General features: G+C 39.4%; 1 protein-coding gene across 17 annotated transcripts in view; it reads right to left on the minus strand.

The window, feature by feature from the left end:
• Window positions 1–27,792, minus strand: part of LOC105688857 (neuronal acetylcholine receptor subunit alpha-7) — a 53,931-nt gene that overhangs the window by 9,257 nt on the left and 16,882 nt on the right. For 8 of the 17 annotated variants that reach the window (XM_048657541.1, XM_048657544.1, XM_048657553.1 and 5 more), the window contains 5 exons: window positions 27,594–27,703; window positions 21,428–21,608; window positions 16,337–16,412; window positions 15,884–16,078; window positions 14,309–14,395 (listed from right to left, as the gene is read on the minus strand). In XM_048657541.1, coding sequence (XP_048513498.1) covers window positions 14,309–14,395; window positions 15,884–16,078; window positions 16,337–16,412; window positions 21,428–21,608; window positions 27,594–27,703 — 649 coding nt within the window. Of the gene's footprint in view, window positions 1–10,069; window positions 10,157–14,308; window positions 14,396–15,883; window positions 16,079–16,336; window positions 16,413–21,427; window positions 21,609–27,593; window positions 27,704–27,792 lie in introns of all 17 variants that reach the window. The other 9 variants (XM_048657543.1, XM_048657554.1, XM_048657552.1 and 6 more) reach the window with 2 other exon arrangements.

Genomic DNA, 27,792 nt, shown 5'->3' on the forward strand with positions numbered 1-27,792 from the left:
TATATTACTGCAGTTTCGATATTTTGGGATGAGAATGTTGAGATTGTTTCTATAGTTAAACTTTCTACGCGGAAGAGAAAAAAAAAGAAAAGCTATAAATATATAGGTACCGGAAAGTCGGAAGTTTGTGGATAGTCGAGGGTATTATTTTCCCTTCCGAATTTCCTTGTAATTAGGCTTCAACGAAAAAAAAATAAAAAAATAAAAAAATAAACAAAGGCTGGTGGGCGGGTTCTAGCTTCATTTTTTATTTCCTTGTTTAAAAGAGATAAGAGAATAAACGGGAATCGGATGAAAGCCAACTATATAGCTAATTAGGTATTATGTAAATAAGCGTAACTGAGATCGAACTCATGCAGCTCAACGCAATCGACGGTAAATATATATATTTATATATATTTATCCTTTTTTAAATTTCATTTATTTCAACGAACGGTTAATCAGTGTGAATGTGTTCCGTTATACAATTGCGTGATACTTGGAGTCTGCCGCGACGCTCTTCGATCAAAACTAACGGCCAAATTATTCAAAAAAAAAAAATGAATCGAAAATTTTTTCCTCTTCATCCGAGAGATTCGAATGATTCGTTTCTTTTTTTTTTTCACGGGTTTCTGGCTTGCGCACCTCTCATTACTTTCGACAAGGACGATGCCTTGATTTTTCTCAAAACCATCGTACGCAAATATCTTCGTGATGACGACGATAATTAACAATAACATCGATTACAACGTCAAAAATGCCGACGCCGAAGATCAAAAATCTGGAAGAAGTGTAGGCGAAACGCGCGCGGGTCGAGGCGGGGGGGGGGTTGTAACGAAGAAAATATGCAATTTTTCAGGGCGTGCCGTATGCGTGTGCAAACAACGTAATATCGTATATCGTTTTATGACGAAAATTGATGCTACTACAAAAAAAAAAAAATACACTCATTACCACGGTCGATTTGTTATCGTCAGTCAGTGAATCGGAGATTATACTTATAGGTTTATAAAAATGAAATGAAAGAAAAAAGAAGAAAAACTTTTCCAACGTGCTGTAGCGGTGAGGTTGCGGGTAAGGGTCGTGGCTGAATTTTCAATTCTTCGTTGCGCAACGAGTGTGATTTTGGTTTTCGCTGCTGGTGGAATAATTTTATGCCAGAGAACTGTAGAGTTGATTTTGTCTGGGGGGTTGCGGGTGTTTGTATAAGAGTTCAAACACAACGATATTACAGCAGTGGTGCGGTATCCGGATTTACAGTAGTCAGAGAATACGAGTACAAATGAGATAGAAAAGATTGGGAAGAGTACTCTGGATATAAAGTTATTGAATAATTAATTGAGTGTAGGCACGTTATGATGATGAGTTATCAGTCGTCGTATATCACCCAGATTTAATTATCAGGTCTAATTGTCACAGGATCAGAGGCTCGTATTTAGTTAACGTTGTAAGATTATATAAATATGTTGTAAATTAGTTGTCAAAATTTTGTTTGATCGTTCTTTAACTTAATTTTAGTAAATAATTACATACTGCACTATCAGCTATTTTAAAATTGCACATCAGTCCTAAAAAATCTGCATATCATCGATCAATGACACAGCGAATAGTAGTTATAGTCAGTGGTATGAAAAGTAGCGGTAGTAGTAGCGGTAGTATAGTGGTGGTAGTAACGGTGGTAGTAGGCGGTGATAGATATGAAATAACTTGCAAATTATTACGCTGCAATACGTGTTATATAATCTAGTTACCCATAGTATTATACATATTATACGTAGGTGATAGTGAACGATAAAAACTATACAACTTATTATCAGCGAAAGATGCGATTAGCTCATTACGAAATAGTAGACAAGAGTTTAACAAGCCGCTATTATATATCTATATAGAGATAGATAGATAGGTAAAATTCATCCGTATTTTTTAATATACTCATCATAGTATTATGTAAAAATATTTAAATATTATAATTGTTTTCTAGTTTTATTGGTTTCTATTTTAATTGTGCGTGTGTGTCAGTTTTTATTTTTCATTCGTATATTTTAACATTTGTTAGAGCTTATTCGTTTCATTCAATATTTTGCATATATATATATATATACGATCATCAATAATTACTGGTGAAAAGGATAATCATTAATTATGCAAGTATAGAAATTGATAGATCAGCGTATAGAGTGTGGTACAGTATACATATGGTAACAGTGAAAATCCTCCGCAGCCATATCTACGTGCAGCGAACTATGTTATAAGACATGTGTTTAACGTAAGTTATTATTCAATTATTAAACCTACGATTTTTCAGAGTTAACGAAAAACAGGAGAATAATAATCATACGTACAAATAACTACCATATGAATTTATAAATATATATATGTACAAATATGGTACACAGGTATACCGTTCGACCATGAAACTACGATAATGTTCTGTGCAATAAGTCTGCATCTCAGCATTGCTTTTAATATTATTTTATTCAATTTTTTTTTATTCGTATCACGGCGATAGGAACATTTAATGAATAAATTTCAACTGCACTTTTTATTACATCGGCGATGAATAAGAACAAACAGAATTTCACGCGTTACCACTTTCTTATTTTTATGAAATATTCTCGAATGAATAGCTGTATAAAAAATATCATCACTATTTGAGGATTGTGACTTTTTTCAAACGAAACTTCTGATTTATATTCATTCCGTTTCATTTTTGTCTCACAACAATACAACGATAAAGTGGTATCTTTTTCATTTTTGTTTCTCTTATAATTTGCCACTTTTCCACTACCATTTGTCTCTACATAAGTATATACGTAATAGTTTGGACGAGTTTTTGATATCTTTTATGCGATCACCTTATGTCATCGTCGAATTATCATCATTATTAGTATTATAGCGTTATGTTATTGAAATCTATATGGTAAATCCAATTTTCAATTTATATATTATGCATTCACACACGTGCATTCCTTCAGTTAAATATATTATTAGGTATATAAATGTTACATATTACGTATGCTGATAAGTGTGATATGCTTGTCGTTTTATAAGCGAAAAAATTATAGTAGATTATACTGCAGATGCGGTTGCTGCTATATATTTTAAACCTACGTTATATGGTCATATATAATAAGTAATATGTATGCGTTAATTACGCGATTACATCTTCAGATTTTCACCCTGCAGGCGTGCACGAACAACAACAAAGATTATAATGATAATAATAATAATAATAATAATAATAATAACAACAACAATAACAATAATCATGATGATGATGATGATGATGATGATGGTGGTAATAATAATATTAATAACTTACAGCGTGAAGATGATGAAGATGATGATGATGATGATGATTGGGATAACGATGTAATGATTAGAATGATAACGACAACGACAAGACCAACAACATTGAAAATGATGATGAAAATGATGATGTTGATGATGATGATGACGACGATGATGACGATGAGCATGACGAGGATGATTATCATCACGTGCACTCTATTATGTATGCGAATGTACGTAACAGGTAGAGTAGATTATTATAGTATAGTGCACGCACGTGAAAAGAAAAATAGGAAAAGAATAAGAAGAATAGTTGAAATAATGATATCTTTTACATTTAAATATAAGCAAAGCGTGAATGAGATGGACATGTACAGCTTGTTACAGGCAATTATCTCTTTTTTCCTTTATATCAGTTCGGTTTATCACCAATCAATAACGTGGAATGAATCATCTACACTCGAATATGAACCAACGCGTTACCGTGATACAGGTGTAAGTAGGCAAATATGGTACAGTATATACTGTTACTGCGCAAAGGTCCACTGTGACTCGATGCAGTACGTGCAGGTCAATTGCAATTCGTTCGTCACCAGCGCAGCTATGTCGTGTGCACCCCTGTATTATTCTCTGTACTAAAAAATATCGTAAAACACCCCATTACGGTTTTTCAAATTTTCTCGAAATTTTCAACAAACCTCTAAAACTTTCATCGCAGCTGAGGATAAACCTCGAGAGCATCTACCGTATTTGTAAACGGTTTTGGTAAATTATTTTCGAGCCGACGAGCACTCTCTTGAAATATTTCCAACACACTCGACCGATAATCTCAAATCGTACGGCTATCGTGGATCCGAAGATGACGGGGGATAATCTCACCGGTTTTCATTTATCGTCCGCACGATCAAGCCCTATCCAATACGGGATCTGTGTACTTCGGGAGAAGACCACTCTACTTCTTCCCGGTGCTAAACGACTGAAATACTGATTTTTTTTACGATCGTTATTGTACGCAGCAAACATACACATACACACACGCACACACAACATTCGGGTAAACGCACGCCGCACTTGTTACGTTCGAAAAACTTTATCATCGAACTAAAAAAAAAAAACTGTACAATTTATACCGCCATTCAATAGATATTCACGAGCAGATTGATCGATAACGTGAAAGAATGTAGGCAAATGGTAATTGAATGCGACGGTGGTGAACACATGAGGCGAGATAATAATTCATGTAAGTATGCCGATGGAGCTTTGTGTGTAGGTACCACTACGTTAACGTGAAATATTCTCCTGACAATTGTAAAATCGACTCATAAACGGGGATCTGCATCCGCTGTTCGCTGTTTGTCGTTCGTCGTTTGTCGTTCGTCGTTCGTCGGGCGACCGGATCGTCCCTCTCTAAATAGGTGTACGCATCCGCGCGATTCCAGTTGTTCACCTACGTTATTGAAAAATTGGTATAATTTATATATCAGCTTCAATGGGAACATCCATACTCCGAATATGAGGAGTTTCTATTTAATCGTGGTGTTCTGTTTAACTGGCGTACGCCGGGTAATTGAATCGCTCCGCTTAACGGTGCGGCGGGACTTGGGACGATTGGATTTGGATCGTGAATTATTGAGAAAACTGATTGATAATCCAATAGTTTGACGAACAAAATTAGCACGAGTCGTACGCTTCGTACGTAACAGAGGAGAGAAAATTTTCCTATCACGTACGAGGAGGTTTCTTTCTGTCCTTTGTGTCACGAAGGACACATTTTGTACACCTCTGGGTTAATATTTGCAGATTCGAAAAATTAGAGAATTCTGACTCGCTTAGGTACAACAGCGACAACCTCAGTTTCGCTCCGTTACCTCCGTTTCAAAGGGCAACAAAAGAATCTTAAGGTTTAATGTATAAGTGTGGTCATAATTGTAAACTTGTGAAGCTCGCGTCCGTAAATGTGTTATAATACTTACGTCGTATACTTCTCATGGTATAGAGACGGCATTTTTAAAAAATTTTATTCATTCAATTTAAAGCATCGTTATCATTAGAATCGCTGAGTGTTTAATGACAGTAGCAAAATAAAATGTACGCACACAAAAAATTAGCAGTCAGCATCGAAAGAGATTCAGAGAAAGGATCATCAGAATAGAATGAAGAAAGCGACAGACAGAGAAAGAAAACTCCCCGTATTCGACGAACGTTCTTGAAAAAAGGAAATTCGGCGAGACGTAGAAGAATTGAGAAAAAAAAAAAAAAAAAAACGTTAAAAATACTGAGGAATCGTTGACTTTTTTTTTTTCTTGTTTTTTTTGCTTTTTGTTTTTTCATTTATCTCGTCAAAAAGGGGTCGCGCGTAGATTTCCAAGGGCAGGTGCAGGTGCAGGACGGACGGGTGGTGGCGGTGGTGCAGGTTGTGGGCAGGTGAGCTGTAGGCGGTAGTACCTATTAATGGCACCGCATCGGATGTGCGAGTCAAGACGTGGGCCACCAGCAGCGAAAACACCGTCTGTGACAAGAGGATCGTCACACCTGTAACACGGACAGACACTTTGTGTCTTTGTATGCCTGGTACATAGGTTTTTTTTTTTATATTTTACACAATTACCTGTACACACGCGATTCTTTCGCTTACATATAATCTATATGTATATGTATGGATATTAGAATAGGGCAAAAAAGTACACTAGGCGAATAATATATTCGCCCGGTAAAATGTGCCGTGCGGTAAAGTCTATTGTGTCTCCGAGTTTTTCGTACGTTTCAAAGGATACGGGGCGTCCTTTGTCTAGTTTCATCTTCTCCTTTGATAACGAGTAAAACCCGGGCGCCGATTAAAAAATGGAAATCATCGCATATCGTGCGGCAACGATTCAATTTTCTGAAAAATTCGGTCGCTACAGTGCTACCGAGACGTAGTCCCGCGGTCGCCTATTGTACGAAACGCTCGAAAATGTCGGATAAAATCCACCGGAATTTTTTTTTCTCAAATATCAGCGAACTTCGCGGCTGCGCTGTCGTCGACATTTTTCGTATATCTACGTTCGTTAGCGTGGATGCAAAATTTCGCTTGAAACCAGAATTGTAAACCCTAGACGTAGGTACTTTTTTGCCCACCCTGTAGACACGTTTGCGTACCGCGTTTGCCACGCTACGTTTGTTTGTTTGTTTTTATTTTTTTTTTGTTTTTTTTCTCGCTTCTTTTCATTATCATGAGTATTCGTTATGAGGCGAAGAAAATCGGAAATACATTTCACTACAAAGGTAATCGTAGATACGTACAAAGATTTCTTTGATCATAGAACATGGTCATCGAAATTTCTCAGCACGCCTTAACGCCGCCAGGTATGTACCTACTCAATAAAGTTCTTACGGGGAGGCAGACTTGAGATATTTAACGTGTACTTGGAAAATGTTACAGTCCTGTTTTATCACCGGAAATATTCTCGTCTGTAACGCCCGATGCAAAATCGAAGGAAAATCGATAGGTTGAGTAGTTTATTTGCTAGTTTCGAGTATTATCAGAGCCAACTCTTCTTTGTCGGGTGAAACGACGGGCCAGAGTTCCCTCGCGTCGAAGAAACTGAACAGAAATGTGCGAATGCCGAATTTGTTAAAAATCACGTATTTCTCATTTGGCGATACGAATTCCGATGAATCCCAATTGCGAAATATGTTTTTCCGAAGCAATTGTTGCACGAGACAAAGCCAAGTGCTCAAATATTTCCGTTCGATTCCTTCGGTAAAAGTGTTCAAGAGCCCATTCTTTTTGGCGACAAAGATCAGTTGGCTTTGATAACACCCAAAGTGACGATCCAAAATCATCTATACCTCACCACCCAGCGAAATTCTTTTGGTTTCGATCTTGGGAAGCAATTTGTTTGTTTTTTTTCTGTGGTTTATAGGAATTTTTTTACGATAAGGTACCTATGTGACTAATGCAGTAGATACAGAGGTACGTGTGTATGCCGTGTGAATACCGCTCAACCAGAAACCGTAAAAATTTATCGAGAAAAATATGTTAACCACCGAGACCCGAGGCAGAGCTCCAAGCGTTTCGCTTAATTCTTTATGGCAAGTTCCCGTTCGGAATTACACGTACGTGATCGTATGTTCGTTATTACCCACCTGAGGAGAAATTTTTATTTCCTTTCCTCTGAGTATCAATTTACCTTTTCTAACGTTATACATTTAACATACTCTGCCTTCTGGGTCCTCCCGCTCAAAGTGCGGCAACAAAATCGTACAGCGATTCAAGGACAACGACAATGAACGACAACGACAACGACAACGACAACGACAACGACAACGACAACGATAACAACGACAACGACACTGACAATAACAACGGTGACAACGACAACGATAACAAAGGTATTAACGGTGACAACGAAAACGACAAACGACATTTAACAGCAGTAATAGCTCAGCAACCGCATGATACGACCAATCTAATTGTAAGCAGAAAATATAATTGCCGCGTTGTGTATCTCGGTAACGGAGAGTGCAATGTATCGTTTTCACGAATTCGGTGTCACGTAACGGCGATTACGGTCATCCGCTTGTAACGATTTCCGAATTTTATAACCAAGACTGTACTTTTTTCGACAAACACCTCGTGCGATGGCTTCACTTCGACATTCCGTGTACCTAGACTGCGCTCTAATTTTGTCTCCTCTTTTTCCGGAGGTCTGTACAAGAAACAGCGAAAAGCAACATTCGTCAAGTCAACCTGGTGTCTGCGTCCGTCCGTCTGACGATATCCTCGATCGAGGACGCCGTTGTCCGCCGATCGCCATTGCCTCCACGCGAGACCGGCATATAATTATAACGCGTCGGTTCCGAACGAGCGGACGCTAAAAAAAGTCGAGCGAGAAGTGTTGAGACGAAACTTGTACAGTCGCAAAAGTTTTAGGAATCGAACCGATCGTAAATCCCTGACGATTATCGTAAATATTCACGGACGTGATTATTTTCACGGTTTTTTATACCGGAAATTGGGTGGAGACTTTCGGGGCTTTTATGATACAGCGGTGATTCCCTTTGGGAAAAAAAAGAGGAAACGGACAGACCCTGGTTATCCCGAAGGTTCGCTAGACCTCTCTTTTCAGAAGCAACAGCGCGTATCATGTGCCCTCGGAGCTTTTTTTACCCTTAATTTTTTTTCACTCTTTTTTTCAAACGTTATAGAAATTCGGACGTCGCGACCGGTTGGAGAAAATTATTTTTTTCAAGGCCCGAGGAGTCGCAGTGCGACGATCGAGCGCGATCGGGCGAAAACACTTGCGGCGTGATCGAAACGTGAAGTCAGCAAGGCGACGAGTAAGTCTTCGGATTCAGAAGTTGGGTCGCCGACGATACGAGCTTTGGACGCACGGAGTCCCACCGGTCAGCAACAGCTCCGTAGTGACGCGAAGAAGTTGCGGGCAATGGGGAATCGCACTTTTTTTTTTTTGGCAAGAAGGTAAAGTCATAAGCGGTGCTTGCAGAATCATTGCGAAGGCGGAAGGCAAAGGCTTAGGCATTAAAGGCAGACAGCTGACAGAGGCAAATGCAAAGTAAATTTTTCTACGCACTTACATGGTACATGTATACAATAGGTATCATAGTATCATAGTATATATAGCATATAATTTCATACAGAATTTAGCATACAACATTTTATAGCACAGGATGTACGCCATTAAGTAATTGCTATGCTACCGTAAGTAGTGTGTATAACGTGTGAACGAAATAATGGGAATATATGACAAACATCGATATTCAACAATTATACAACGTTATAGGTGTATATATAATTATCGTGTGTACGATACGGGGTAGTTAATAATTTTCAAATCAAAACTGGATCACCGATCCGTTCCAAGGAGATACACACACATATTGTTCATGGGGTAAAATATTCTTACGCTCCCTCGATTATATTCATTTCATTTTAGTAGCCATTCATTCGACGAGGTACATGCCTGACCTCGTTACCACTCGTAATCATCCAATCCTCGCGACGCATGGTTTCATATTTTATTTCTTTTCAATGAATTACCGTTAATAACAATCGATATGTGCGAACGATATAAGCAACGAGAGGGATATCTACGACCGGGTTGCGAACTATCGAAACAATTATTCGTCGCGTCGAGAAAACTCCGATTACGAAACAGCGAATGAAAAAAAAAACTGCAAATATGAAACCGTGTCGTTGTCACGGAGATCGTTTGAACGTTCTGTAGTGATCGAGTGAGTGGTGGTGAGTAAATGAGCGAGTATAAATGTCATGCGAGCTAAACTTTAATCGGCGGTTTCGCGCGTTGCACTCTAAAATTTCTTCGTTGAACCACAACTGTTCGTCCCGGTCACTTCGACTGTCGTTGGAAGCAAAAAAAAATAGAAAAAAAAAAAAAAACAAACAAACTATATTCCATCTCGACCGAAACGAGTGATTCGCGCGCTGTTAGTCAGGCAAGTCCGTCCACACGTTGTACCGATTCGAACCGCGTGCATTTGTCATTCGACAAGCGACGATCCGTAATTTCAAGAAATAAAAATCCGAACAGCTGCCAAGAAAATTCAGCCGATGAAAATGTCACAACGTATCATGGGATGCGAGAGATAAGGGTAAATATACGATGAATATAAATTAACGGTGCGTTTTTTTGGAGATATGTGTGATAACCGTTGGTTTTACTCGTGTCTTTGGTTTTGTTTCTTGTTTGTTTGTGTTTGTGTGTGTGTGTGTGTGTGTGTGTGTTCGTTTGTTTATTGTTTTATTTTTTGGTTGTTTAAAAAAACTCTGTTGTACCTAACAGGGGTATCGCGTCGGAAACCTGCGGCAGGGTCTCGGCGACGAGATTCAGGAACACCGTCAGCGATAGCAAGATGGTCACTCCTGAAACAGTCGTTGCCCACCATGCTCAATTATTTTAATATAGGTTTGCTCTCCACACACGAGGACCTCGGTTATTGTATTATGTTTTTTCTAAAAGAAAAAAAGAAAAAAAAAAAAAAAAAAAAAAGTTCTTCGTGTATATATCATCATTCAATAATCATCTGCGTCAGAATTCAATGTTATACATATGCTTTTGCTCTGCTTCTTTCACGGTTGCCTTGACAAAGTAAGGGTTGGGTTGGGTGCGTTCGCGATTCTTTTTCATATTTATGGGGAACTATCGTTGACGTGGAATGGGAGGGAGTATGTGGCCGTCAGTATGTCTCTTTTTTTCAATTCCTCCTCTCTTTCTTAATTTTTTTTTACCACCATCCGACTATTGTATACACCGGGAAAGATGCAAGCGACGACGGAGATTTGGAATCGAAGATCTCAACTCCGTGATGAAATTCGATTTGTCGATATACCGTGTAACAGTCGCGATGGTGGTAGTATGCGTACATAGCAATAACGACGACGACGACGACGACGACGACGACGACGACGACGACGACGACGACTACGACAATATGAGAAAAAATACCACAAAATTGCAACGGTTAATATCGTGTCAAATCCCACATCGCACAATGTAGGGTGAACTTTACTCTAACTAATTAAACGAAACGATATGCTCGGTGAATCGTCGTTGTTGCGAGTCACTTCGGAATTTTCTCTACTCATTTTTTTTTTTTTTTTTTTTTCTTTCCTTTAAGTAAGGAGTGAAAACATTGCATAGACACATACATTATTCATTACTCTTGTGGAGTATAGTGTGATGCGGGTCTATGTTGTGGGTGTTCGTTATTATCATCCACCTGTATTTGATATCAAATGATTGTGTGTTGAATATAATACGTTATATATATACGTGAATTTGTATATAATATTGTGCGCGAAGGGATTCAAAGTTCGGGATTTAATTCTAGTTTCGAAACGAAATCCGAACGATCGATAATTCTGACGGTATTTCGGTGAATGTGATAGAAAATGAAAGAAGAAACAAAAGAACAAAAAAAAAAAAAAAAACAAATCGGTATCGGAGATAAGAGCCAAATATAACGAAGGGTTTCATCTGGTTTTATATTCGGGTGGTAGCGATTTTTCGTTTGTGACGATGACGATGACGATGAATATGACTGTGACGATGACGATGACGATGACAATGACGGCGACGATGACAATAACTATCAATCGTACCATATGTACCGATTCATGCTGATGGATGTATGCGTATATCTTATAAACTACATTCGGTAAGCGCGTCTTATTTCGTGCGGAACTGCTTCGCCACCTGTCCCTGTCACTTTCCTTCTTACAATTCCTAAATTTCTACACCACACCTTTTCCCTCCTTATCTTTTTTTTTTTTTTTTACACTTTTCATTCTTCCTTCTTCCTTCTTCGATCTTCGTTCTTCCCCCGTTCGTTTACCACCTCTCAACTTCGTGGCGCAATCGTATCTTCTTCTGGCGGTCCATCGGTACAGTTAAAATCGATAACACACCGGCATAATGGGTAACTACATCAGGTATGTTCCCTAGTACAATGTAACCTGGTTCAAATAGGGTTTTGCCTTTACAGTACTCGTGTACCCAAGATAACGTTGTCCTTATCAAATAATACCGTCAGTTTGCTACTTGAATTATAACTAGGTATATATATATATACATATATACATATATACCTACCTACACACACATAGACTCGTCGTGATTCGATATGGAGGTACAATTCCCATTTGCTCGTACGTTTCGTACATCGTACAATGTCCGCTCAAATATCGCATATTAGATTTTCAATCAGTTGGTGTTATTAAAACTTCGGCGGTTGTACAAATATAACAAGCATGCGGGTGGTCAACTGAAAGTACTAGTAGTTAATTGATTATGCTTATTAGGTGTGCGCGTCAGCTGTCAATATACACGCACAATATGTCTGTCGCATACCGCGAAAATAAATTTCAACTTTTAGCCCCGTGTCACGCGGGAATACGTATGTACGTAGAAGTATTCGCGGTGCTCGATATTATCGTCGTTATTGTTATTATTATTATTATTATTATTATTATTACTTTCATCGTCGCAATCGAATTACGGATGACGGGTATACGATGGTGTTGGTAATGATGATAATATGGCAATAACACCAACAACAGCAATGACAACATCGACAATATAACGACAAAATGAAGAAACGATACGTCTGACTATACTAATGTTTGGACGCATCTCATCGCGTATTACATCGTATCCTAGATAACTCTGGGAGAAAAATGTCAAATCGCTGGTTTCGATGTGTACAACAATCGTATGAGATGTAACGTCGACGTTACGTTCGTTAGTTTATCGGTGAATTTCCATCCGGTCGAGGGTTGCGGGGATTATGGGATGTACGTACGTACGTACGTACACTTGTTTATCTCTCGGATACGGTGCACGGTAATATACACGTGTGTACGAGCGTTCGTCCGTCGCGATACAAAAAAACCAGCTTCGAGAAAGTTTTGGTAATTTTTGTTTTTTCTATTATTTTTTTCAGTAACGGATAAAAAATTTTTTTCCTTTAAAAATCCCTGGACACAAATTTCGCACTTGATGCCGACGAGAGATTTTGAAAATTATACTCATTGGAGAAAAATCATGTGAAATTTCTGATTCGCACTTATATGATTACATACATATATTGCGTACACCGATCATCGTCCCATCGGTTTCTGGTGTAAAGGTATAATTTTCTAATTTCGCACCCCCACCGCTCGGGCAGAAACGTCTCAATGAAGACGTGACGTAGACGAATCTATATGCCGTTGTGAGGAACGAGATTCGCGGCAGATTCCCACCAAGTATCACCTGCGATCGTATCCGATCTTATAACCGGCATTTCACGCGACCCGTACAGACGGTAGATACGAAAAACGTAAAAAACGATATAAAGGACAAAAAATACCGACCAGGTATATTACGTCGGCTCGAAGATCAAGTCCGCGGGAGCGAAACGAACTCGATGAAAAATAGAGAAAAACTGCAGAAATTTAAAGGACAGTTGAATTAAAAACTCGCGACCGCGTTTCATCCTCTGTCATGAAAATAATTATCACTTGTCAAACTGCGCTGGAAAAGCTGAAGCGGCGACGGGAACAGCGATAACGCCGTTAGTATTGACTGTGATTCGTATTTCGCACATCGATCGCACGATCGAATGCGCACGACTGTACGAAAAATAAATCGAGGAAAAAGTAAACTTTGGTATTAATCGTCGCGATCGATTAATTTCACATGCGAGTACAATCTGCACACGCGTGTGCGATCGAATAACCGGGTATACAACAGGTGTATATTTCAGGTGATGTGTTGTACGTACATAAAATGTATATTATTCAAAGCATGTCAACGCGTATTTTGTCCATATCCAAGTACATATGTATATACACTAAAATCATAGAGACATATATATTGGTATGATATTATCGTGTAAACAAATCTTCGTGTGTTCATATTAATGACGATGACGACGACGACGACGTATTTAAGATGATATAACGACGCTGCTAATGACGATGACGATGATGACGATGACGATGACGATGGTGACGATGACGATGATGATGATGATGACGACGACGACGACAACGATATAAGGGATGTCAAGTGTGCTGCGATTGTGTACATAAAATCTGTGTGGGTATGTAGTAATAGGTGGTTGGGTTGTAAAAACATATCTAAACGAGTGTTCGTGATTCGCGAGTATATATATATATATATGGAGGCACATGGGTGAGTATGTATCGTATATTACATACATGCCCCAGGTAGCTCACCGTCGACTAATTCTTTCACTTTTCCCCACAACCTAGTCGGCGTCAAAACAAATTATCTCGACTGTATTCGTCGACCCAATAAGAGAAGGAACACGCGTGTCGTCTACCGGTTGTCCGATATTATTATCCACCATTTTCGGTCGGACATCGGCGAACAAACGGAGCGTCTTATTTCGCGCGATATGAGTACAAGTGAAATCATACGGTCGACTCAATTTTCAAAAGTGTTCTACCTGGGATGGGTTGAAGGTAGAGTGTACAATTAATGTACATGTAAATGTATTGTTCAAGTACCTATTAAAGGAACGGCGTCGGAGGTCGTGGGCATACTTTCGGCCACGAGGTTCAGGAATACCGTCAGCGACAGCAGAATAGTAACTCCTGCAGACATTTCTTGCGTTTAATATTTCTGTTTTTTTCTTCGGTTTTCTTTAATCGGTGTTTCGCTTACATTCGACGAACGTGCGTATTCTAAATAACTATAATCTCGCCAACAGGTGTTTTCGTATCGTTGGTTTTTTTATGCTACCTATGTACTGCGGCTGTTGAATTGTTGGGAGAGATTCCAGGGAAAGGACATCGATATCGCTATCAGCTCCGTGGCGGAATGATGATGAACGATGACGACGATGATGACAATGATCGTGATATTCGTCGAATCGATAACTATACGTGCTACAATTTAAGTGAAATGAATCTTTTTCTCATTCTCTCTCCTTGACAGCAGATTAAACCTTAGATTCGCTCTGTTCTTTGCTTTTCTTTTTCTATTTCTTTTTTTTGTTTCGTTTTCGTCATCTTTGATGTTAATAATTTCAAAAGTCCGAGTGAATTTATGATTAAATAGGATATCCCTCGATCATCTCGCAGAGGTAACAGTCGCCTAAAAATACGACGTATAAACCCAACCGAATTTCTGGCTAAAGATAACAATTGTAATAAACGTCGCCTACGACGACCGCTGCTGCCCGCTGCGCCCAAAACGACGGGTCGTTATTTCGTATATTTGGTCGTCAACTGTTACGTAGACGTGGCTCGTGTGGTGAGCGTCGATTGTTATTTGACGTTGAAATCGAACCAGACGAATATCAATATCTCCTGAGAATTTTCGCACTTTTACAGATGGTGGCAGTTCCGACGAAACTCCAAATGAAGATTTTAACTTAACTCGATAACGGCAACGAATACACCAACTCATGGAATAATTGACGAGTGTAACGGTCGGCCAGAAATGCCTAACGTGTCGCTCCTTGAAAATCATTCGAAAATGTGAATAAGAATTCACAGGCTCCCGCTCTCCCTGCCCAGGTAACCCGGAGGGAATCCTACCCCGAACCGTCTGAATCGAAATAATATGCACGATGAATTTCGTTGGCGAAAATTTCCGTAGCCTCTTCAACGAGGTCGATCGTATTCGTCCTGACCTATCGAGCCACGTGACGCTACCGTGTCAATGTTACGTGGTAAATCTATTGTACGCTCGAGTGTGATCCTATCGACACGAAACAGGTGTATCGTCGTCACCTACGCCTGAATTAAGGGGTAGCCTCATTTATCGCCGCGCGCTAATATAACTACGGTTTATGTCCGTTACGTGTTGACGAGATAACAAGTGACGAATTCGATAATAATACATCACAGACAACGTCGTATCGCTGGCTAGACAGATGTAACCATGACCGATTTACAGTACCGACCACTGTATACGATGCTGACTACAAATGTTGTGTCGTATTTAATGACGATGATTGCGACAATGATTTTATGGTTACAATGACGACCGTCGCACGGCGACGGCCTACAGGATGGACCGACGACGACGAGACATCGTGTATTGAGATGAAAGCATGCGGTTTTTGCGTACGTTACCTAGGGTGAGCTTCTCGCCGGAATCCGGCGGTAACGTGAATCCCAGTAGAGCCATGCTCGATATAAGAACGCAGGGTACGATTAGGTTGAAGAAGTAGTACAGGGTACGCCTTCGTATCTGAATGGTAAAGGTGACGTCGAAGTAGGGCTCCGGGCAACACTGATACACTATCGTGTTCTTCTTCCCCGGCATACCTGGAGGGCAGACATCACAGGTGTAACATACTCACAATACGTTCGTAACGCGTCTAGTCGTTCATCCCCGTCGCTAATTCTTCTTCGTTACTCTTTTTTTTTTCAAGGAGTAAACGAAAAATCAATCGAACACCGAACGCGATAGGTCGATATGGATCACGGTAGGGCGGGAAATTACATGTACACAATCGGAGACGTGTCCTTTATTTTTCTTGTTTTTTTTTTTTTCCTGTCTCTTTGCATAACAATCGGACTCACCGATCAGGTACCATTCGCCGTTCGTGATGAAATCGGACAAGTCGCCGCCCTCCTCTGAGTTGAGTACCAGGTCGAGCTACCGAAGTCAAGAATAACATGTTAGATAAAATTGTTGGCTTTGCGCGAACAATTTCGCCAAGCATTCCCGTTTTTTTTTTTTTTTTTTTTTTTTTTTTTCCCCCTCCCACTACCCCCATGCGTCACGAACATGCCGCTCCTTGAAACCCCCATGCGGTAAAAAATTCCATGCTAGCAACGGTCCGTCCTTCGAACGCTGCGGAAGCGTGGAAAAAAAAGCTCGCTGTCTCTACGGTGATATTTTTTTCGACTCGCCCCGACGATTCGGCGTGTCCATTTTTCTGACGTTTAGAAACACCGATCCGTCGAATCGACGACACGTGGCTACGGCATGCGCCGTCGAATTCTTTGACGTTAAGAAAAAAAAAACACACGCTTCAGGGGGTGATCTTTTGTCGGCGCCACCTCGACATGGAGCCACGTGCGGATTGTTTGAGTTACGGGACGGGGAAAGAGCGACGATTTTTGAAAATTCTACCAACAAACAAACATGCCAGGGCTTCGCACAAATCGTTCGTGGTCATCCCGATTAAAACGGGATTCGGCCCACGGTTAACAATTTCCCTTCGGTTAATTCGACGTTAATCAACATGCAACGCAGATATAATCAAATCTCCACTGTGTATATACATATATACGAGGGTAGTAAATATAGTTTACGGTTTATGGCGCATGAGCAGAGAATGGAAACGGTCATTACAATAATGAATTGCTTGTGTGTCGTGTGGGGTGTAGTTACATTTTTTCAAATCCGGACTCTATTTCTCTTCGTGCAACGGATCAACGAAGAGGTATTTTTATACGTGCTGTGCATAAAATGGGGGTGAGATTATTTCTTGCCGATCGCGTAAAAGTTGCATCGATACGTTGGTTTCGCGCACGTTATATATGTATACGTATGTATATTCCGTTTTCCCGATAGAACATTTATTTTCAACTCATTCCTCACGTCCACTTTATCCACGTGTGTGCGATAGTCATATACCTATGTATACGGATGGTGAAGCACTTGTTTCGAAATACACGGGTTTTTACAAGAAAATAATAATATAAATAAAAACGGGGATCGGTGCTGCGGAGAAGGGTTTTCGGGGATTTATTTCGAAGCACCGCGTTCCGCTTGTACACCACTGCGTTCGGCGAGGATCGTCGGGCGATCGTTTTACATCCGTACGCGGTGTAAAGGTCAGAAGAGAAAAGCGAACGAAAATAATCGTGGAAAATATTTACGTATACATAGGTATCTATGGGGATGTGTTGGAAATCTGACGTACGATGTACCAGGTAGTGACAGAGATACAGTAGACGTTGGTATTATGAGTATGATATATATGTACAACACCGGAGATTACAAGTGGTTGCAGTGATGAGTAATAATTTCTGAATTTCATCGTAAACGCAGACTGACGATCGACGGATTGATCGATAATAAACGATGGAATAGCAATGGTCGTTAATATCAGCAAGTACAGGGTATCGGGTAACATGCATACAAATAATGTTCGGCACACGGTCATACGTAATTTACGTTACTCGTTTCAACGTTATTACGTATGTATATGTATACCGTCTACTACGGTTAATGATTCAACAACATAATCATTTTTCGTTTCCGTTTCGAGTTTCCGGTACCATATGGGTATACGGGAGGTATATTATACGAAGTTCCTTCTCAGTTGGCAACGAGTTAATTGTCTATTTCACAAACGAAGTCCCTTTACCTCGAATCCGTCGTAGTTCCATCATTTTTCTATTCGTTTGTTAGTTTGTTTTTTTTTGTATTTTTTGTTGTTTTTCTCGTAAAATTTATCCGTAAGTAGAAACATCCAGAACGTGATCGATGCGACGAGTTCGAGGCAAGCGCAAAGTTTACTTATCGTTAGGCGTATATAGCTCGGCGAGTACCCATTCCTTCAAAAACTCCCTTCGTACCGCTAATTGCCGGAAGGCAGAGCAATCATTCTCATTCCGCTCGTATCGAAAGATCGCCAACAATCGGCGATTGGTAGCGAGCTTCCTTTACGTAAGAAAGAGATCGATGAAACAATCGGTTCCGATAAAACATCTTACTCGTTTTTCCTTATTTTTTTCTTCTCTGCTTTTCATTAATCGCCGATTTCTTTAAAATTCCGCAAAACGAATCACTCGAAACGGGACTAACGTAGCGTGATAGAGCGAAGGGCGAAGAATGGGGACTCGCCTGCGGCTGGCATGGAAGCATCGCTCAACTATCGACTCCGCCAGAGTTTTTTTTTTTTTTGGGGGGGGCGGGGGGGAATACGGTCGTCGAGTGGGATGTGAAGAACGCAGGGGATGACGACGTCCTGCGGCCATAACTCTCCTTCCGAATCGCCCTTAATTTTTTCGAAGTTTGCCAGAAAACTAGAAAACTAGAAAAAAAAAAATAAAAAATAAAAAAAAAACTATTCGTACTTCGAAAATCGAACAGTTCCCGTTAACCACCCGGCGAATCGACCCGGTCAATTAATTTCGCCTCGCGGTTCTAAGTCGAATTTCTACCGAGAACTATTTCGAGATAATCGTTGAGACCCGTTGAAAACTGGCGGCGAGAAACTTCGCGGAAATCAGGTTGAAAAATTGTCGAAAGTTTAACGCGAAGTGACGGATCGATCGGCACGCCAGAATTGATCAAGCGAATCTCTGCAGTTTATGAAGCGATTGCGCGCTTGTCACTCATGTAAGATATTAGGAGAGTGGAAAAGCTTGTCTACGTGTACCAGTCCATGGGTTGTTGGATAAAAGAGTTTCTGGGTTACGTTAAGCAGAGTCGATAGAAGAACGACGTCGGACATTTGCTCCATGCAAAATAGTGGTTCTCAGCTCAGACATAATCACGTGGTCCCTGCTTTGACTGGTCGATGTATACGTGTGAATGTGGCGGTATAATATCAGCTATGTGTACATAGGCGTTATTCATAGTTACACATATGCAAACATATCGTTTTCGTCCCCGTTTCCTTTTTTTTTTTTTTTTTACTCTCTCTCCTCCTCCTCTTTCTGTTTCACGGATTACCGAACCCCCCCCCCCTCACTGCCCTGCCATTTTACCCGCGCTCCTTTTCTCTTTCCCTCCTTTTCCATATTCTCTACCCTTCTTTTCTTTTCTTTTTTTCTTTTTTTTTTGTTCGTCTTCCTACGTCAGGGATACATCCTGCGAGCGATTTGACACGCTATCGAATGTACGAAGGAAAGCCTGGCTTCGACAGAAGCACGAAAAGCAAACACCGGCAAGCAATATCAGCCAATTAGCATAATATGTTTGTATCTTCCTTGCTCTATAGTCCTAAATGACAAGTACGACATATCTTTTTTAATTTTTCATTGTAATTCAATCGTTCTTATCTTCATCATGGGAATGAAAGAATTCTATTGAAACTCTGAGTGTACGTTAACTCGTTGAAATCACGATCGTGTTACATGTGTAATAAAGAAAATTTCCCATGTCTCTGTTATCCGCAACTCGGGAGCTTTCAATGATTTCGTCACTCAACTACGTGTTACACGTATCGTCTACACGTAAACTAATAAAACATCGTCGACAGTGTACCATACAAATTTTCACGTTGATAAAATTTTCGACGATTCCTAGGGTGACGAAATAGTTTAAGACTTCCGAAAGGGATATAATGAATAATGTTGCTATTTATTCGTGTAACGTACATCGGATGCATTTTTAAGCACCAGCAAACTAACCATCTAAACTATAGCACGATCCATTCCGAATTGATCACCGTGCACTGCAAATGAACTATAAATATTTATATATATATATATATATATATATATATATATATATATAGATATATGTATGTATTATAAAATATTCATGTATCATGTGTATGCGATAATGCCGCGACATTTTTCACGTACATTGTAAACCTGAACCGCGCGTAAATGAAAAATTATATACCCGACGCGTTGAGGTAATCCCGGAAATTTTCTTCACGATGACAAAACTAGGAATCAAATCTCGTGACTCGAAAATTGCCCGAACGAATCTCGACCATCTAAAAACAAAATGGAAGGACTAGACTGTAGACGGAAAACGGAAAATCGAATTTACTCGCGTCGTGTGATTTTACCGTAGGTGACGAGAAAACGGGGTCGGAAAGATTCGCGTGATCGAGGGTGATGAGAAAATTCCCTAAAATCCGATCGCACGTTCCGTTTTTATAAATTCATATTTATATTCACTTTCTTTCGATAATTCGAAACCTTTTAGCTTCGAAAAATTTTACCTCGAAACACAACGCTCTCTACACGCGTCTAATGATTCGACTCATGAATTTCAAATTCCGCCGTAAGCCGCTGCTCGAGATACCGTATTACACGTCCAAGATGCACATATTTTATTGAATTACAAATTCGGAATTCAAATTCCCTTTTTTCCTCTCCTCGGTATTTTTTTTTTTTTTTCATCTATCTGCTCTCCGGATATACAACGAGTCGTTTGATTTTTCATCCGTATGTACACGTACAGGGGCAATCGAGCAGAACCGAACGTACGAATCTCCCCACCCCCCCATTGATTTTAATACCGAATCAAACGAAGACGGTAGCAGTCGAGGAAAGTATTGGATAACAAAGAAAACGGACGATCGCGAGTCCCCTGCGGTGTCCTGGAATTCCTAACCGCGGGCTACTCCGACGACGAAGGATTTTTTATTCAACGAGTGCCGGACGACGAATCGATGATGGGGATGAGGGATGACATATTTTTTCTCTGTTTTTTTTTCTGTTTTGTTTTTTTTTCTCATCGGACTTTCGCCGTAGCTCGCGCGTGTTCGTTTTATTGTTTGTGATTCGTGTGCGTGCGTGCAGTCTTTACCGAAGGGGATACTTAGTTTCGTAAATTTTCAAACGTCGAAGGGATCGGACGAGTCCAGGTTTTGTTATTTTTTTTGTTCTCTTCCCTTTATTTTTGTTTTCTTTTTTTTTTGTTTTCTTTTTTTTTTTTGGGTGTCTTGTGTGAGGATCGAGGGAAAAGTGTACCTGGTTCCCGTCGTAGGTCCAGGATCCGAACTTCATGTCACAGTGTTGGTCGTCAAAGGGGAACCAAGTGATGTCTATCTTGCATGTGCTCTTGAAGATGCCCGGAGGAACGTACAGGCAACTGCCGTTATGCTTGACCACCACGTTTGTGTGGTATGTCCCGTCGAAACCCTCAACCGCGCTAACGTTTTAATAATTATATAGTTTTCATCATTACTGCAGTTCGAATTATTTCGACACATCAATTATATAGGTAGGCGAGTGAAAATTCTTATTGTATACCTTACTCGAAAATGAAAAGGGAAAAAAAAAAAAAAAAGAAAAAGATATTCGGGAACAAACGAAACACAAAAAAGTACCAAATAAATAAACGTCGTTAGCGTATCACCACCGGCGAGTGTAGTAGGACCCCGCGCTATTTCCAGGCACATCGATCTACTGGAAAAATCTCCCCACGAAAAGGCAATATCCACGTCGGACGGAAAAAGTTTCAAATCAAGTCGGACCGAATCGATTCTGTCGGAGGCTGATATTCCGCCCGAAGAGATGGAAAATTAGGACCAAGAAAGCAACCCAGTTGTGATTTTGGTTTCAGCGACTCGATGAATTCGGATAGATCTTTCAGATAACATTTTTTCAAGAACACACCTCTGCATACCTAGTGTGCGAACGAATCGTGAAACGCGTTCGAAAAATGTCGCCCGAACTTGCTGGGGGTGAGCCGCTAATTATTTTTCTATTTTTCTTTTTTTTTTTTTTTCCTTTTCTTTCGAGTAGTATACTTATATACGTGTGTTGATACACAAATGCGTGTGCATTGTGTATTCGGACAGCGGCATTGATCGCGCGCGCCTCACACTTAAATATGGCAGTTTTGTTATGCGGTTGTCATAATTATTGTTATCATTATTAGTTTTGCTATTGTTATTATCGTGATGGTTATCGTTGAGTTTATCGGTTGTCCCGAACGTTATCGTTATTATTAATGTGACGATTATCGAGATTTTTTTTAATTTTTCATAATTCATAAATTTGATTTTAACGTTGTGAGTTCCGACGCGTTTGCGAATATCGTTGAATATTCTACAAGCTAGATGGAGGCCTTGCCGTTCTACGAGATGGAAGGAAATTATCGTTGGCCACTTGGCCGGATGATTCTCCAGCTCGAGATCGGTGGAGATCTACTTTATGTGACTTCTTCACTGCCCTCGATTCTTGTTGCTATGGAAAAATGGCTTCGAATTCGGAGAAAATTATTAAAAATTAAAAAATTACTTCGGGGGTTGTAATCCAAACGGCGGCAGTTCCAGCTGCCCAAAACCCGAGTCACAAAGTTCTTAGAACGAACGAAACTTGGGACAAAATTCGGTATTTCTGATCTTTGATAATTTTCGGAAAAATTCATAGCCGTTTTCCGATACCGGAGAATCGTTCGTGAGACCGCGTCGACCTTGACCTTGATCTCGACCGATTTCCACCGATCTCGAGCTGGAGAACCACCCGGCGTAGCGACGACCGAATCATTTCTTTCCACCCCGTAACGTTATAAACCTAAACATGAATTATATGATATACGTTGCATGATCGATGATTATTTCGTATTCCGTTATGCAAATTGAAGACGGTCCTGGAAAAAAAAAAAAGAAAAAATTGATCACCGTAAACCGCGGTGAGGTAATTACGCCCGCGCGTATGTATGTTGTATGGAAAGTTAACGGTATCTGTACGTATTTGCCGTTGTTTCGCTACATCTACCCCTGAGCATATCGTTGTACGTGTAGACCTTTTAAGATCGACAGACGCGACAACGGGGAAGTTCAACGAGGGGACGAACCTTTGTGTACGAAATGTCGAGTACATCTGATATTCGAGTGATTCGCTCTGAGCGACAGAGCGCAACGGAGCGTAGGATGAAAAAAAAAAAAAGAAACGGAATAAAGAAGAGAGAAAAGATAAAAATAATACCCCCTCGACTAGGATGCTTCGAGACAATCGAGACACCGGGGGGGTTGTCGGGTGTCAACTAAAAAAATCTGACGGGTACTTGAATATTGGCTTTTCCGCCGGCTTTGTACCTCGAAAGGCGTGAAATATGAAAACTGAGGGAAAACCAAGTTTTAAGTAGCTTGTGAGTAAGCCGCAAATGACGCCAAGAAAGTGGTGTGGGGTTAGGTGAAAATTAGTTACCGATTATATGTGAATAAGTAAATGTAAGTTTATGAAAACACTTTTCTCATTAATGATCAATGTTCAATTAATTGTGACGCTGCCATGCAAAGTATCCTTTTATCCGTTTCATTGTTAGTTGAAAATTTGATTTTTATATTCATTGCTTTAATTATACAAAACATTGCAATGTACACACAAATAATTAATATGTTTTTTTTTTATATCCTTTCATTCGTTCTTTTTCTTTAATTTGATTTAAAATTATTTTTTTTTTCTTGTTTTTTTTTTTTTAGGCAATCCAATAATTATTCATATACATTCATGATGGTTTATTGAAATTTTTTATGTGTGCAATGTGAGGTGTGTTGCCGTTGAAAATTTCGAATATATATATATATATAGGTGTAATTAACATCGAGACAACGACGAGTTGAAATCTTGTTTAAAACATCAATTTATATTTGGTTTTGTTAAGGTCGCTTTTTTCAGATGAAAATTTATTTAGAATAACCATGGTTTATGTGCGACAGTACATCAGGCACGTATTAAAAATAAAGCGCGTTATTTTAGCAGCGCATTATTTATTGGAAATCCGGGCGGTTGGGGTTTCACCGACAAAGCCGCGAGGCCCGCTCCCTCCGATACCCCGGAGTCGTGACTCTTATATGCACAATCTACACCGAGAATGGAGGCCACTCCGATACATCCAAAATCACCGAAAATTATTGCCCAAGTAATTAAACGTGGTTCAGTTTCATTCCGTTCGCGGTTCGACTCGCATCCGATTGATTCCCGGTGATATTCGATCACGAAGTATCGACGCGCGAAAAAATATCGCCTGGTACGAACCGCCGTACAAAATTGAAGAAAAAAATGAAAAAAAAAAAAGTTCCAGACAAAGACTAAGCAATCGAGGATCTTACACAGATACGAAAATTTGATATGGTCGAAATTTGTACAGAATATCAAAGACGACAATAAGTTTCGTTCAACGTTCGCGATTCGATCCCGAATTTGTTATCGTTGTATGATTTTTGACATAGGTCGACTTCGGGTAATCCTCCTCGTTCGTTATATTTTACATCCGATTGATTTAAAATATAAATATACGAAGGAGCGGACATCGGGCTTCGTCATGAGGTGGCCCGCAGTAACGGGGTAGCCTGACGCAGTTTTTGTTTTTTCTTTTAATTGATTACATCGTCATTATGAACCACGCTCCCTCCGAACAATCTCGTATACCGAAACGATTCACAGCACACGCGAAATTCATCGTCAGTGATATGTCGAGATTAGACGCGGCCTGATACTTTGCTGTCTTTGTCGCTACTTTTTTTTTTTCTGCGATCGGCCGAAAATTATTCTACAAAATTACCAAAATCCAATGAAAAAATATTTGCGCGAGATCGATAACAACGAGCAATTACTTTGTCTCTATTCCGAAGAATTTTTTCGCAGGTTTATCCAAAGAAAAGTAAAAGAGAAAAACGACGAATTTGTCGCGGACAAAAAAGGATCTCTCTTATTCGCGGAGGACGAAATTTCCCGCCAACAAAGTAAGAAGAAGACGAAAGCAGAGGGTTCTTTACTCTCGAAACCTACGAATCTCGGAACGGGTCGTTATTGAGATTGTTCGAGGAGTGCGTGGGGACGTTGTACGATCAGCTAGATAGCAATAATTAGTTGAATTTTGACGGGTGCACAGCGAAGCGCGACGTGCTCGGAAAATTTCGGGCGACGTGTAGGCAACGAAAATCTGCTGTATATGAACAGAGATTCCAATAACCGTACGAAAAATCTGATGAGTTTAAATCGCTCCCCGAACTCGAACAACTTCGCACGTCGCGCTCTGCGGTGCCACGATCAATCTGTTAAAGTTATTATTATCATTTTTTTATAATTATTTAATGGTATGTGTATCCGTCATCCGACATGTATGCTTGCAAAACAATTCTAATTTATCGTAAAATCGGTCGTACAAATTCGTCAAATTTTGCTCACGTGACGTAGCGTAGCGGTGAATGGACACGATCGTTAAGTTTTATTATTACATATGAGTAATTTCATCGGACTCCGATATCATCAATTTCATGTCAATCAATTGTCGTACAAACATACGAGTAACAATAACATGTCGCGTGCGGGTGCGGTTACTTATACGTTAAATTTTCATGAATTTATATACAATGCACAGATTATCGGCACATACTTTTAGTGCGCGAAAATTGAAATGATCCGACGTATCCGATCAGACTCGGCGAATATTTTTTCTCATCAGAATATCTATGAGCATGGAATTTTTCTTCGACAATATTATCGTCGTCGCTTCATTTCAACTTTCAATCTGACTAAATCCGATCAAAATTTTTCAAACTGTATATCTGCTGTAATCTGCATTCGAATGTTGAAAAGCTTTATCGGGCATTGACAAAAAGTTTCACATTTTTCTCCAGATTTTGGAGATTGTACGACGAAAATTAAGTCAGTTCGAACCGCAAGCTAAAAGAATGGTTTGAAAAAGTGATCGAAAATTAGCTTCGATATTCAATTATTTTTCTTTCATCTGCCTTTCCAGATTATATTTCTATTTTTTTTTTTTTTAATCATTTCATTGAATTAGGCTGTAAAGAAAGTCGTTGAAATAATGATACAGTACGAGAATTTTATGCGATGTGATAAATGAACAAAAAAAATACGAACGGAAAATAATAGAGAATCATCAACTGGGAGAGATTTATCACAAGTATTCAAAATCGTTTGGATGACGTAGATGATAATTACTGATGAGAAATAAAATTTTTATTCATATATATATATATACGTGTAATAAATATATCAGGTATGTATTTTACATTGATCGATTGAAACTAGCATGGCGGATTTTTGGAAATAATTAACGGTTCAATTTTATTACGGTTAGGTATAGGTATATAAGGTGTAGGCATTTATGTATATAGGGTGTAGTAGGTATGTAATGAATAATCTAAATGGGTTATTTATATATTACGATACGGTTAAATGAATCAATAGCCAATAAATAATCGAATAAATAAATATGCTATAACATGCATGTACAGAGGTAGATGGTATATATATATTTATATACTATAATATATAGTATACTATAAATCAGGGTCAGCTCTCGAATATAATCAATATATACTTGAAAATATTAAGATGCGATCATATATAATATATATATATATACAATGCTGCGGAAAGTTACATACCCCGTATCACGTTAATTACTGCATTTCATTTCATTCTAATCGCATATGTCGTGTCAGACAAGGAAACTAAAAGACCAACTTTCATTTATTTCGTTCATGGGGAAAAAAAAGTAAATCCAATATATCCAATATAATTATTACAATAATACGGGTATGAAAAAAAAACGCTTGCTCGCGTTGGAAATTATTCTTACAAAAGTACCGAGCCACTCGATCTGTAGTTTAAAATAAATAACATCAAACGGTGAATCCGAATGACCCGAGGGAAAAAATCCTTCCGATATTAACCGGTGAACAACGATAGAAAAATTGAAAAAACGTATGAATTGGCTCTACGCGTCCGAGAAATAAAAATTAACGAGAGGATAGGCGCAAAAGCCGATTTCCGTATATTAATATACGTAATTGTTTGAACCGGGAAATAAATCGGCTTTACTTATTTCGTCGAGCGAAAGCACGTTGCTCTGAGAAAATTGTATCAGTTAGAAATCTCTGTGTCGGTTATCCAGTCGATTGTGAGATTATAATTATACCGATGCGTATGAAAGTATATAATGTTCTTTTTTTCATATTTGCTTCTCGATGCTGATCGTTTCTATTTTCCTAATTTGTTTTGTTTTTTTTTTTTTTTTCCTTTTCCTCGATCGCTAAACGTTCTCATATATCGGGATAACGATGGGTATATAGATATGTATATGTATAAATATAATTACAGATACGGAATTCAGAGTGTGAAAATACAACTACGAGTGGTAGACGAAGGTTACCTGTTGTACATGAGAACATCCGGTTTCCAGAGTTTGTTAGGTGTGATTCTCAGGTCCCTTACGCCGCCGTATTCCGTTTCGTTCCATTGCAGATTGTAGTCGGTCCACTCCTGCGCGTCAAAACTGATATCAGTGCCATTCAACCCTCACGTTTCTCTCATCTACTCGCACATTTATTTAAGTTTATTTGATTTTTTTT

This window comes from Athalia rosae, chromosome 6 (genome assembly GCF_917208135.1).
Source record: "Athalia rosae chromosome 6, iyAthRosa1.1, whole genome shotgun sequence".
Taxonomy (NCBI): Eukaryota; Metazoa; Arthropoda; class Insecta; order Hymenoptera; family Athaliidae; genus Athalia; species Athalia rosae.